This window comes from Lemur catta, chromosome 7 (assembly GCF_020740605.2).
Source record: "Lemur catta isolate mLemCat1 chromosome 7, mLemCat1.pri, whole genome shotgun sequence".
In the NCBI taxonomy this organism is placed as follows: domain Eukaryota; kingdom Metazoa; phylum Chordata; class Mammalia; order Primates; family Lemuridae; genus Lemur; species Lemur catta.
The window spans coordinates 42142336-42155679 of NC_059134.1; the positions used below are offsets into that span (position 1 = coordinate 42142336).

Here is a 13344-nt window from a genome sequence, read left to right on the forward strand (position 1 = left end):
AATTGGCCTCTCTATTGCAATAATAAAATTTTCTAGCTAATATGCTCAGTTTATTTGATGCTTTCTATGAATTAGGCAATGTGCTAAAGCTTTAATACTTTATCTCATTAAATCTGCACAACAACCTATAAGGATGGTAATATTATTTTGCATATGAAGAAACTTTAGTGATCCAGCTACTGTATATATAGACAACTCTATCTAAATGTCTACAGGTGTCTAAAACAGAACCATTTCTCCATCTATAAATTGGGAAAGGCTGTTCTCATTGCTGGAGATGCTCTGCTCCCTAAACACACCTGGTCAACTCCACTCCTTCTCACCTTAACATGTCAGCTTAAATGTCCTCAGAGAAGACTGTCCTGCCTACCCAATTTAAAGTAGGTTTCTGGTAGTGCCCTGTGATTTTCTTCACCAGCAAATGTAATTACATATTTAGTAATTTTCATTCTTTTCTCTCACATGCTCCTGCACTGGACTATGAACTTTGTGGCAGTTGGGACCATATCAACGTTGTCTGCCATTATAGTCCCTGTACTGAGCACAGTGCCTAACACAGGGGAAGGTGATGCATAAATGTCTTTGAATAAATTGCAGACTTCTAAATGTTTCCTTTCATCTATCTATGAGGCTGTGTTCAATAATTTTCAACAACTATTTATTGAATGACTAGTATGTGCAGGGCACTGGGATAGGCCTCGTTGAGACAAAGACAGATAAGAGACAGCCTCTCTCTCCTGTAGGGGCTCATAGTATAGCATAAAGCCCAGACAGGGGAATAAGTATAATACAAGGGGAAAAGTCTTATAGCAGAGAGATGAACAAAGTGGTGCAGTTGCAAAGAAGGAAGTATTTATAATTAAGATACGATCCCAGAATTTAAAATCAGGAAAAGGAAGAAAGAAATTGTCAGGATTCAAATTGTCAGATTCTTTATGATATCTGTATTCTGATACAGCTTTACCTTGTGCCTCTTTGTAACTTCTAAGATCTGGAGCAGAAATTATAGTAAATATGTTCTCAAGTAGTGATGCATGAAAAACAATTCTCTGGAATCTTGTGATCATCCCTATCACTTGGTTCATCTCCATATCACTCTGTAAAGACACTGAGCCTGACTGTCTGACTCAGCCCAAGCCTCTCCAAAAAAGCCTAGGCCTATAGTACAAGTTGGGATTTTTTTCCCCTTTCATATTGCCCGATCTGCTTCCCCTGAAGCTGAGATTAGGGGACAATGACTTTTGATCCCTTTTAACACTCAAAGGATAATGTTCCTCTTTCAAGACACTGTCCCGAGTGTTCTCACTACATTGAGTGGCTTATGGACAATTACCTGAGTGCTATGACTTCTGTCTACCTTCTCACCTGCTGATCTCTAACTGGGCAACCCACACCAACACAGGTTAGGGACCACTGTTCTAGTTATAGTCCACGATAGACTCTCTCTCTCCCTCTCTTTCTCTCTTTTTTAATCTCCCCTACATCTTTGTTATTTGTCAGGTACACTTCAGATAAAAACTCCCTTTGGGATTTGCATGTGTATGTGTGAGTGACTGAGGTTGATTTAAAGGAAAAAAAAAAGGTTTTGGGAAACCAACACTATCAATAGCTATCTAGTAAAAACGTACAAAGGCTGAAACTGGAAGAAAGATATAGATATTATGTAACTGTGTGCCATTTTAATCTCAGAATTTTAAGAATTTAACACCATGTAGTTACATCAGTGGCTCCGTAAATCAGAACAGCCCCCACCCCCCAACAAAAAGCCCAACTCTCCTAAAACAACCACAGTGAAGTGAAACAGATAAAAATTTAAAAAAAGTCTGGTGTCCTGATTTTAAAGAACTATGAAATGAAAGTGAAGAACTATGAAAATGAAAGCAAGTTCAAAATTACAATAAATATTTTCCTTTCAAACCAAAAGTTTGCTTCATCCATTGATTCATCATATATTTATTGGTACCCACCTGAGAAGCCAGCTTTGCTTACTGGTTGAGAGGCCAGCTTTGGCGGCAGAGAGAATTCCATCTCTGCCATTTACTAGCTTAACTGTCCTCGGACAAGTTACTCACCTCTGTGTGGCTTAGTTCTTCATCTTTAAAATGGATACAAACAGAATATCTCACAGGTTGTCATCAGAATTAAAGATAACGTATGCATGACACTTAAGAGTATTTGACACTACCTCAGTATAATTACTCTTAACCTTAATTTCCTTTCAGTACCACGGTTAACGTCAGATATCTTCAAGGGCATTGAAATATAAAAGTGAAACTTTATGTGACTAAATTAAATTCTACTTGAGTGATGTATCCTATATCTTTAAATAGGGGAACGGGAAGATGGATAACCAAAGAAGAGTCAGAACCCCCAACAAGGACAGGTGACAAATCCCGTCCTACTTTGCATTCTCCAAGGTGACTTACAGAATGCTAAAACCTTGCAAGTAGACGGACGTCCCAAATTTAAGTTCTCGGTCAACTTTAAAGACCGCCAGGAACTATGTGCCGAGTCTCTGCCAGCTCTATGTCCCTAGCCCCAGTTATCTCCCAAACATCCCTCCCCGGGGGCCACTCGGCTCTTCTCCACGCCCCAGCCCGGCGTCGCCGGAGTCCCGGGTCGTCCGCCCCCCAGGCTGCGCCCGCCGCCCGGGGCCGCCCACTGCGCATGCTCCTCGTCGCGGTGGGGAGCGCCGCGGCCGGGAGGCGGCACCGGGCGCGGGTCCCGCCGGGCAGGGGAGGCCTCGGGCTGACGCCGGCCACGCAGCGGCTGGAGAGCGAGCACCGGGGCGGCGGCGTCCTGGAGACCCCGGAGAGATGGAAGCGGCGGCGGCGCCGGCGGCGGCCGAGGCGGCGGGGTGCGAGGAGCTAGGTCGGTGTTGCGCGCGGCAGGGACGCGGGCCCGGCGTGGGCGCGGGGGTGCGCGGCGGCGGGGTGCGCCCGGGCCTCCTGCGCCCGGCTCGGCCAAGGCGGAGCGGATGTGGGCCGCCGGGCTGCCCGGACCCGCCTAGCCCCGCGGCCAGCCCGCATCCGGGTTCCAGCCGCTTCGCGCCGGGCAGGGAAGGACTGGGGCCCGGCGCGGGCGGTGCGCGCGCGCGTCTGTGAAGGCTCTGGGGTTGTGGGTCTGGTACGGGTTTGAGTGGGGAACCCCGCAAAGCAGACCGCTCCGGGACGATTGGGATGAGCCGGGCCTTGGTTGCTGAGTGACCCCGGGTCGGCACCCGCATAGGAACCGGTAGTCTGACCAGACAGCGTGGTCAGAGGAAAAGCCAGGGCCTGCAAAGGGCGTCGGAGTGTGTGTGTGTGCGTGTGCGTGTGCGTGTGTGTGCGGAGGGCCCTGTGTGTGCACGTCAAGGCAAGCCAGAGCCGGCGCTGCCACTCTCACCGGTTTTTCCAATGATGCTTTAAGGAAGTTGTCATTGTTCTGCTTTTCAAACGCGGCAGCCCCGCTTGGAGTCTCCAGGTGAATCTTATTTTACCTCCTTGCTGCTCCAGGAGTGACGCACAGGAGGCGCTGACTCGAACGAACAGGAGATACCTGTGGCTAGCTCCCTTGGCAAAGTTTGTTTTCCTGCTTTCCTCCGCTCTGGTCTGATCTTAGCAACAGGGAATGTTTGCTTTAGTTTCCCACTGTCCAAAAGAAAACAGAAGTCAGGATCAGGGTGGTGAAATGATTGTCCTCCCAGTTTCATACACTATACTTAGGAATATTTTTAATTCAGTGCTGAATGATTAAATGTAATCTTCAAGAAAGAGGTTGAGCTTTAAACAAATACTTTATTATAAGTAACTAATTGGTTGGTGTTCCCGTAATAATGCGCAGGGCACTTTGCAATTGACTTCTTTCAAGTCATAGTAATGGTAGAAACAATAGGCTTAATATATTATCGTGTGTTTACCGTGTGCAAGCACTGTGCAAAATGCTTTACATATGCAGTGTCGTCTTTAATCCTCACAACAATTTGGTGAGGTAGGTGCTATTATTATCCCCATTTTATAGATATAGCAATTTTAAGCTTATTAATGGCAGAATCCAGATATGAACCCAGGTTTATTTGTTTTAAATTCATTAATAACCTTAGTGAAGATGGGGGGAAATGGGTATTCTTGCGCATTGCTGGTAGGAGCAGAATAATATATTTATCACTAAAAATGTACATATCCTTTGATCCAGCAATACTACTTCTAGAATATTTCCCAAGGAAATAAGTAATGTAACAAATGTTTACATAAAGAGATTTTCATTACGGTATTTATGATAGAGAAAAGCCGGCAAGTATCTAAATGTACAAGTAAAGGAAATTTGTTAGATAAATCGTGGTATAGCTGTATAGTATGGTGATATATATTAACAGTATATAATATGTAGTATATAGTCATACACTACCTAGCTGTTAAAAGTGATATAGAAAGATGTCTACCGCATACATTTTTATTTCTGAGAAAAGATTTCAAATTATTTGTTTTTTTAAATTCATTAATTCAACTCATACTCATTGAGCTTCTCCTAGGTACTTGAGATACATCATGAACAAAACAGATCAAGATTCCTGCTTTCATGGAACTTGTGTTTAGTAAGGGAAAGCAGAGAATAAACAGTAAAGATAATAACCAGTTAATTATATAGTATGTTAGGTGAAAAGTTCTATGGAAAAGGGCAGGGTAAGGGAAATCAGGAATGAGAATGAGGGCTGGACAGTTTATACTGTTTTGTAAAATGGTCAGGATGGGCCTTAACTGAAAAGGTGTGATTTGAGCAAAGACTTAGAAGAGATGAGGGAATTAGCCAAGTGGGTATCTGAGGAAAGATTATTCTTGGCAGAAAGAACAGCTAAAGTAAAAATGTAAATAGCAAAGAGGATAAGGTGGCTTCAGCAGCGTGATTGAGGCAGTAATGAGGCCAGATTATGCAGAGTCTTGTAGGTCATATAAAGACTGTGACTTTTACTCTGAAAGAATAGGGAACCGATGCGGGGTTTGAACAGAGGAGTGACATGATCTCACTTAAGTTTTAAAAGGATTACACTGGCTGCTGTGTGAAGAATATACTGTAATGGGGCAAAAGTAGAAGCAGGAGGGTATTTCAGTAATTCAGGACAGAAACATGTCCTTCGGAGCAGTATGGTAACAGCATTGGAAGTAGATAGAAAAGGTTAGTCTCTAGGTCTATTTTGAAAGTAGAACCAGCATGATTTCCTGACAGATTGTATGAGGCTTGAGAGTGCAACAGAGAAAACAAGGATGACTCCAGGGACCTGAGTATCTAGAAGAATGAAATTATTAATACTATCAACTGGGATGTTATGGTAGTTTTATAATATGCCTGCAAGTTCTCTGATGTTTCTTTTTTCAAGAGAAGGAACTTAATTTCCTTACCTTTGAGCATGGGCTGGATTTAGTAACTTGCTTCCAATGACTAGATTATGGAATGATGTATGAGTTCAGCACTAGGTCATAAAAGGCATTGTGCCTTCCTATTTGCTTTCTCTTTTTGGATCACTCACTTGGAGGGAAGCCAGCTGCCACGTTGTGAGGAGACTGAAGAAGCCCTAAGGAAGGTCCATGTTGCATGAAACTGAGGCCTCCTCACAACAGCTATAAATTAATAGATAACTAGTACAGATGGGCAGAGTCACAGAAAGAGCAGATTTGGTGGTGAAGATCAGTTCAGTTTGGGGCATGTTAAGTTTGAGATGTCTATTAGACATCACAGTGAGGATGTCCAATAGGCTGTTGGATTTATGTCTAGAATTAGTGAGAGGTCTCATCTAGAGATAGAAATTTGAAAGTCCCCAGCACATAGATAGCATTTAAAGCCGTGAGACTGAATGAGAGCATATGGGGGGGGGAGAGAGTAAGTGTACTCTAAAATGTTAACAGGGTAATTTCTGAGTGACCAAGTGATTTTTAATTTAAAAAATATTGCTTACATATTTTCTGATTTTCCACAATAACCAAGTATTATTTAATTAAAAACATAATTTAAAAAAATGAGTATTTATGTGAAAAGCACTGGTAGAGATGTTGAGATACAGATTCTCTTAAGGTGGATAAGTAGCTTAAGGTCTGCACTTTATTTCATAGGCCATGGGACCGCTTGAAGGTTTTTTGCTATGCATATTTTCTCCACCTAAGAAACAAACAAAACAGTTACTGTTCCTATTTTATGTCTAGACAGTAGTTTATAGAATCAGATGGCAACATTATGTTATTTTTAAAAAAGAAACTATTTCTACTTTCTTTTAGTTTGTCCATTGCCAAAATATAAGTGATTTCCTTTATTTTGCTATTATAAAAGTAATGCAAGTTTATTACTTCTCATTTTTTGCATTTTTGAGAGAAAGAAAAGGGCACTCATGATCCCATTGCCCACCTATATCCTTGTTAACTTATTCACAAATTGTAAATTGTATATTTACTTTCCTGTATTTCTATTTAATTTTTAAAAACATTATTGCAATTAAGCTGTGACTGTCTAGCTTTTTTTCCACTCAGCATATGATATACTTTTCCCTGTTGTACTCAGTCTTCATAATCATAATTTAATGTTAGTGCTATATTGTATACAGTGGTTGTGCCATAGTTAATTTAGTAATTTCCTGATTGCTGCACATTTAAGTTGCTTCCAGAGTTTCAACATTTATAATGTTTCAGTAAACATCCTTGTGCAAAAGTCCTTTTCTCCATATACTAGCTTGCCAGCAGTAGAACTGCTAGGTGAAAATAATAAACATTTTCAAGACTTTAATACATATGGTATTGCTAAATTAATGTGATTTTTAAAAAATTCTGCCTACAAATTGAAATGTAGATTAATTTTAGGTTAGGAAACTGAGGTTGAACAATTGTCTAGGTACTATAATAGAGCATGCAAGCACTGCCTAATTTAAGAATGTTCCATTGGTAGGCCCCACTATTGTATATGTATAATGTATGGTATATAATAAATATTGTATAATACCGAATCAAGCTAGTGTTTTTTATTCATCTATAATTTCTCCATTTGTAAATAGAAATAATTATGTCTAAGTTGCTTGATATCTATTACTTAACAGTGATTTATTTTATAAGGCATTATTAATTCTTAGCTATAGTAATCACAGCACTTTTCAGACCTGCCCAATTCAGTACTTGGCCAAAAATTACAGGAAAACATTGGAAATAGTAGACATTATGTGTAATGTAAATTGGATCATGTAATTTTTAATTACTTGGTGAGTGTTCAGAGTTTATTTCATATGTTTTTAACTCTTTTAAAGCTTTTATCATGGTGGGTTTTTAAGTACTTGTCTCCTCCACTAGTCTCTATCTCCTTCTGGCTAGGGTAACATGTTTTGCCCATCTTTGCATACTCAGTTTTATAGTACAGTTTGTAGCTCATAAATGCTCCGAATTATTATTATTAGTTCTAATTTCTTATCAAAAATTGACATTTTAAAATCCTATAATTTGTTTCTAGTATATCATTATGTAGGGGGGGAAGAAAACTAGTATTTATTAATTACTTATTATGTGCCAAGGTCTGAGCTCTATGTTTCATATATATTATCTTATTTATATTATATATGTAATACATATAAAATATATATAATAACTTCATATATGTTATCATTTGTGATGATGACACCACAATACCCCTATGAGGCAGAAGTTATTAGTCTCACTGTACACATGAAGAAAATAGGCTCAGAGGAATCTTGGTAAAATGTAAATCAGATGATGTCACTTCTCTGCTCAAAACTCTCCAGTGCTGTGCTGTCTAGTATGATAGCCATTAGTTATATATGGTTATCGAGCACTTGAAATGTGGTTTGTCTGAATTGAAATCTTCCATAAATGTACAATATATGCTGGATTTCAAAGACTTCATGTCAGAATTAGAATATAAAATATCTTAATTCTTTTATGTTGATTACTTGTTGAAATAACATTTTAGATATATCCGGTTAAATAAAATATATTATTAAAATTCACCTGTTTCTTTTTTCCTTTGTTTTGAAATGTGGTTACTAGAATTTTTTAAATTATATTTTGGCTTACGTTATATTTCTATTGGACAACACTGCTCTAGTGGCTTTTCATGTCACTTAGAATGGTATACAAGGTTGTATAAATCTGTCTTCTGTCACCCGTGATCTCATTTGCTCCTGCTCTCCTTCTTGTTCATTCCTCTCTAGCTATTCCTGCCTCCTTCTGGTTCCTTAAGGACACCAGGCTCTCTACATCCTGAGAGCCTCTGCCTTTATTGTTCCTGCTGCCTTGATTACTCTCCCCCCATATATCCTTTCCACATTGCTCACTCTCACTCCTCCTTGAGATCTTCTTTAAAATGCCACTTTGTCAATGAGGCCTACTTTGACTGTCCTATCTAAAATTACAGGTTCTCTCTCCCAATTCCTGTTTTTCTCCTTAGCACTTAGCACTGTCTAGCTTATCTCTGTTTTATTTATTATCTTATTTACTGTCTTTTTCCCCCAGAATTTGAGCTCTATAAGGGCAGGAATTTTTTTTTTTTTTTAGTTTTAGTAATTGTTCCCAGCATCTAATAGTGTTTAACATATATTGGGGCCCCATTAGTATTTGTGAAATTGGATAGAAAACAATTACAACCTCTTTTATTGAATATATTCAATCATGAGGCACAGACCTTTTGTGCTGAAGGGCTATTGTCAGTAGATATTGGTGATATGATGATGACAGTCTATTAATAGAGGTTCTCAACAAGGGCCAAAAACCAATAAAATATGTGAGAAGCCCCGTGCTTCTTTGCATCAGCTCCTGTAGTGTGCTCTGCCTGCAATGCTGATGTACATAAAAACCGTCTTAGTCCTTGCCATCCTTTTCACCGGCAAATCAAAGGTAAGCCATGGGAATCTACTGAGCCAGGAAAAACAACTGCTACTAAACACTTTCATACACACATCCTTTGGGGAATTCCACAGCAGGCTCCCAGAGAGTGTGGGGCACTGATTCTTTACCCCATACCTCACTGCTTTCCATCTGATGTGACAGTGTGAAATAAGGGAAAGATATGGTGCTGCTGATGGTGCTGTCTTTCTCGAACATGAACCAGAAACCTTTCCTAGGAAGGAGATTGCAGTTCTTGACAAAACTGATCTGAAAACTTTTCAAGCTTTACAGTGTAATATTTGCCATAAACATGCACCTTCTATTTCAGTCACATTAAACCAACCTGAAGTTTCTCAAGCAAACAGTGAATTCAAGCCTGGAATGCCCCACTCAGTCTTGTAACCAGTGCTAATGCTAATATCTCTCCTAAAAATGTAAAGACTTGACTATAAGAAAACAATATTACTGCATTTTTCTATACTGTATACCTAAATTGGGAACAGAAATACAATTTAGAATTTGTTTAGTATTACCTGGAGCTTCTAATAAATGACTAGTTGACTCTATTAATAAATCTAATGCTTAGAGATCAAAGCTTAAGTGGGTTAATACCATTTATAGACACAATTTCTTGGGTATTAAGTATTCCCCAGATATTTGTAGTTTGTTATCTTTTAATTTGGTCTTTAGATTCAGGAACTATTTTGTATAATTCAAGCTAATATGTTCAGTCCTAAAACCTGATTGCTTCACGTATTCTTAGTTTACTTAGTTAGAAATACAAATGTGTATTTCTCAGGATGTAATGTTAGCTCAATAGTGTAGGCTTAAATTGAGGGCAAAGTCTTAGAGATTTTTTTCAAGTGCGGTTTTGAAAAAATAGTTAGAATTTAGCTAATTTGTAACATTTCATAGTTCCGTTTTAATGGTAGAGTCAAAAACAATATATAAGTATGTACTTTTTAAATACTTAATACTGTTAAGTATTTTTCTTTCAAATTATTTCAACTTTTAAAAATTAACTTTTGAATCTGACTGTGAGAGGGTTAGTTGGAGGAGGTTCTTTGAATAATTATGTTTAAAAACAATTTTTTATGAGTATATCATATACATATTTATGGGGTACATGGGATATTTTGATACAAGCATGTAATATATATTGATCAAATCAGGGTAATCACCACTGCCTGAAATATTTATCATTTATTTGTGTTGATAACATTCCAAATATACTTCTCTAGTTATGTTAAAATATACAATAAGTCGTTAACTATAGTCACCCTACTGTGCTACTGAACACTAGAGCTTATTCCTACTATCCAAATGCGTTTTTGTACCCAAGAATAATTAAATTTTTATTAAGCTTTTGAATGTGAGAGATGACACAAATGGATTTAGAGCAAAGAAGTATGTATATGAAAAGCTATTTTTCACAGTAAGTCATGTTTAGTGTTTCCTAGACAACATACTATTGAGAAATACTGAGTTTAAGAACTTGGGAAGAGTGTAACCATAGGGGATTACACTGTCGAGCAAAAATAAATAAGACAATTGCTAAACAATTTAAGTTTGTTAAGAGTAATTGAAAGCCCAGCTAACTTTTACTTGGGAATCTGAGTGGACATTGTAATATTACTGTAAAAGCTTGATTCTGTAAATTACAGAACTAATATTTATAGGTCATTGTAACCCTTCCAGATTTTCAGGTTTATCTAAAAAGATATCAAAAGCAAACACTCCAATAATGCCATTAAAAGTAAACTTATCATTTAGAGTTCATAATTTTTTAAAGTGAAGGGAAAACTTACCTTTTTCCTGATTTTCCATTGCTGTTTGGCTCTTTTGGGCAGTATGCTTCAAATTACAGATTGTTCAGTTTTCGAAATAGCAATAGGTATCTTTACTGAGATAGTGTATATTTAGTGCAGCACAGAACATACTGCACAGCCCCTGGCAGAAAGAAATTAGAAAGTTCAAATAACTGACAATTTGGATAAACTGAATGAATAAGAGCAAATTTACTCAAAAGTCAGCTATGACAATGGAGTACATTTAGGAATGAAAATAGTAACATATTTCTGTTTATAACCAAAACTGATTCAACTATTAGGTTGGTACAAAAGTAATTGCGGTCTCAGACTGAATTTTAAATCATTATAACTAGCCTCAAACACATCTTTATTAATCAAAATAGGAACCATTACAATAAACATTTTTGCCAATGAAAAATAAGTTTGTTTATTCCTGTAGTGTAAAAATCTGTGCTTTGGGCTTCCACGAACTCTTGGAAGGCTTATTCATCTTGCTAGCTGTGGAACTGTTTTCCCTGCAAAAAGTTGTTGAGATGCTTGAAGAAGTGGTAGTTGGTTGTCGAGAGGTCAGGTGAATATGGCAGATGAGGCAAAACTTTATAGCCCAATTCGTTGAACTTTTGAAGCGTTGATTGTGCAACACGCGGTTTGGGGTTGTCGTGGAGAAGAATGGGGCCCTTTCTGTTGAACAATGCCAGCTACAGGTGTTGCAGTTTTCGGTGCATCTCATTGATTTGCTGAGCACACTTCTCAGATGTAATGGTTTCACCAGGATTCAGAAAGCTCGAGTGGATCAGATAGGCAGCAGACCACCAAACAGTGACCATGACTTTTTTTGGTACGAGTTTGCCTTTGGGAAGTGCTTTGGAGCTTCTTCTCGGTCCAACCACTGAGCTGGTCATCGCCAGTTGTCATCATATAAAATCCACTTTTCATCACCTGTCACAATCTAATCAAGAAATGGTTCGTCATCATTGCATACAGGAAGAGAAGATGACACTTCAAAATGATGATTTTTTTGATTTTCGGTCAGCTCATGAGGCATCCACTTATTGAGCTTTTTGACCTTTCCAATTTGCTTCAAATGCCGAATGACCATAGAATGGTCCACCTTGAGTTCTTTGGCAACTTCTCGCTTGGCAACTTCTCCTGTAGTTGTAAGAGGATCAGCTTTGATGATTGCTCTCAATTGGTTGTTGTCAACTTCCATGGCTGGCCACTGCACTTCTCATCTTCAAGGCTCTTGTCTCCTTTGCAAAACTTCTTAAACCTCCTCTGCACTTGTACATTTGATAGCAGTTCCTGGGCCAAATGCTTGTTGATGCTACGAGTTGTCTCCGCAGCTTTACAACCCGTTTTGACTCGAATAAGAAAATCACTGGAATTTGCTTTTTGTCTAACATCATTTCCATAGTTTAAAATAAATATATTAATAAAATAAACAGCAAGTAATAAGTCATTAGCAAATAAAGCAAGAAATGCACATTAAAATGATGTGTAACATAACCACATTTATTTAAGAATGTATTCCAATATCAAACGGCAAATTTCAACAATGCTAAAACTGCAGTTACTTTTGCATCAGCCTAATAATAACGATGATTGTTATGGGTTAAATAATCTTCCTCCCCATTAATATGTCAAAGTTCTAACTCCCAATACCTCAGGATGTGACTTTACTTGGAAATAGGGTCATTGTAGATGTAATTAGTTAAGATGAGGCCATGTAGGATGGGTCTCTAGTACAGTATGACTGGTGTCCTTATAAAAAGGGGAAATTTGGACACAGATACAGTTACAGGGAGAATGTCACGTGAACTTGAAGATGGCCATCTATAAGCCAAGGAGAAAGATCTAGAATAGAGCCTTCCTTCCCAGCCCTCAGAAAGAGTCAACCCTCCCAACACTTTTTCAGACTTCTAGCCTCTAGAACTTTGAGGCAATAAATTTCTGTTGTTTAAGCCACCCATTTTGTAGTACTTTTTTTATGACAACCCTAGCAAACTAAATGTGATGTTTTTACAAGATAGAGTGTCTATTTTGTATAGAGTGTAACAGAAAAGGTTATAGGATCCGTTCAAACAAAAGATGAACATAATTTATGTTAGTAAATCTCTAGAGTAAATGTGAAATAGTCGATATCCCAGTAGACCTAATGCTGGGAAAACACTTAATTTTCACTGTGTGCAGGTCTCGGCTTTCCCACCTTTGATACTGGAGAACAAGAAAAAAGGAAGTTCTACAAAATAATCTATGGAGAATTAAAGGATTAGAAAAACCACCAAAGATAAAAGTTGGGGAATTTGGATTACAGAAAATCCTCATTAATTTGGACTCCAAGAATTTGGAACTTTTGATAATTTAGTGACTTTTACTCTACACATATTTTATTATAGGAAGAATAATTTTATGATAGGAATAATTTAATTATAGGAAGAATGATTTTATGCACTATTTTCAAGCATCTTTCAATATCTTTTTTTTTTTTTTATTTCAGCTCATCATGGGGGTACATAAGTTCAGGTCATATACATTGTCCATGTCCCGCCCATCCCCCCATCTTTCAATATCTTAAAGCATCACTTTACTCTTATGAAAAACTGATATGCTGAATTCCAGTTGGCACTACACTAATGGTGGCTGCCTAAATCCTAATCTCTTAATACATTCTTCCCAAAAGCTTG

General features: G+C 38.1%; 1 protein-coding gene across 1 annotated transcript in view; it reads left to right on the top strand.

Annotated features, from left to right (window-relative positions):
- Positions 1-2685: 2685 nt before the first annotated feature.
- SLC36A4 (solute carrier family 36 member 4) overlaps positions 2686-13344 on the top strand; it is a 49437-nt gene continuing 38778 nt past the window's right edge. The window contains exon 1 of the mRNA XM_045557140.1: positions 2686-2871. Within this exon, the coding sequence (XP_045413096.1) occupies positions 2817-2871 (55 nt within the window). The 5' untranslated portion in view covers positions 2686-2816. The remainder of the gene's footprint in view (positions 2872-13344) is intronic.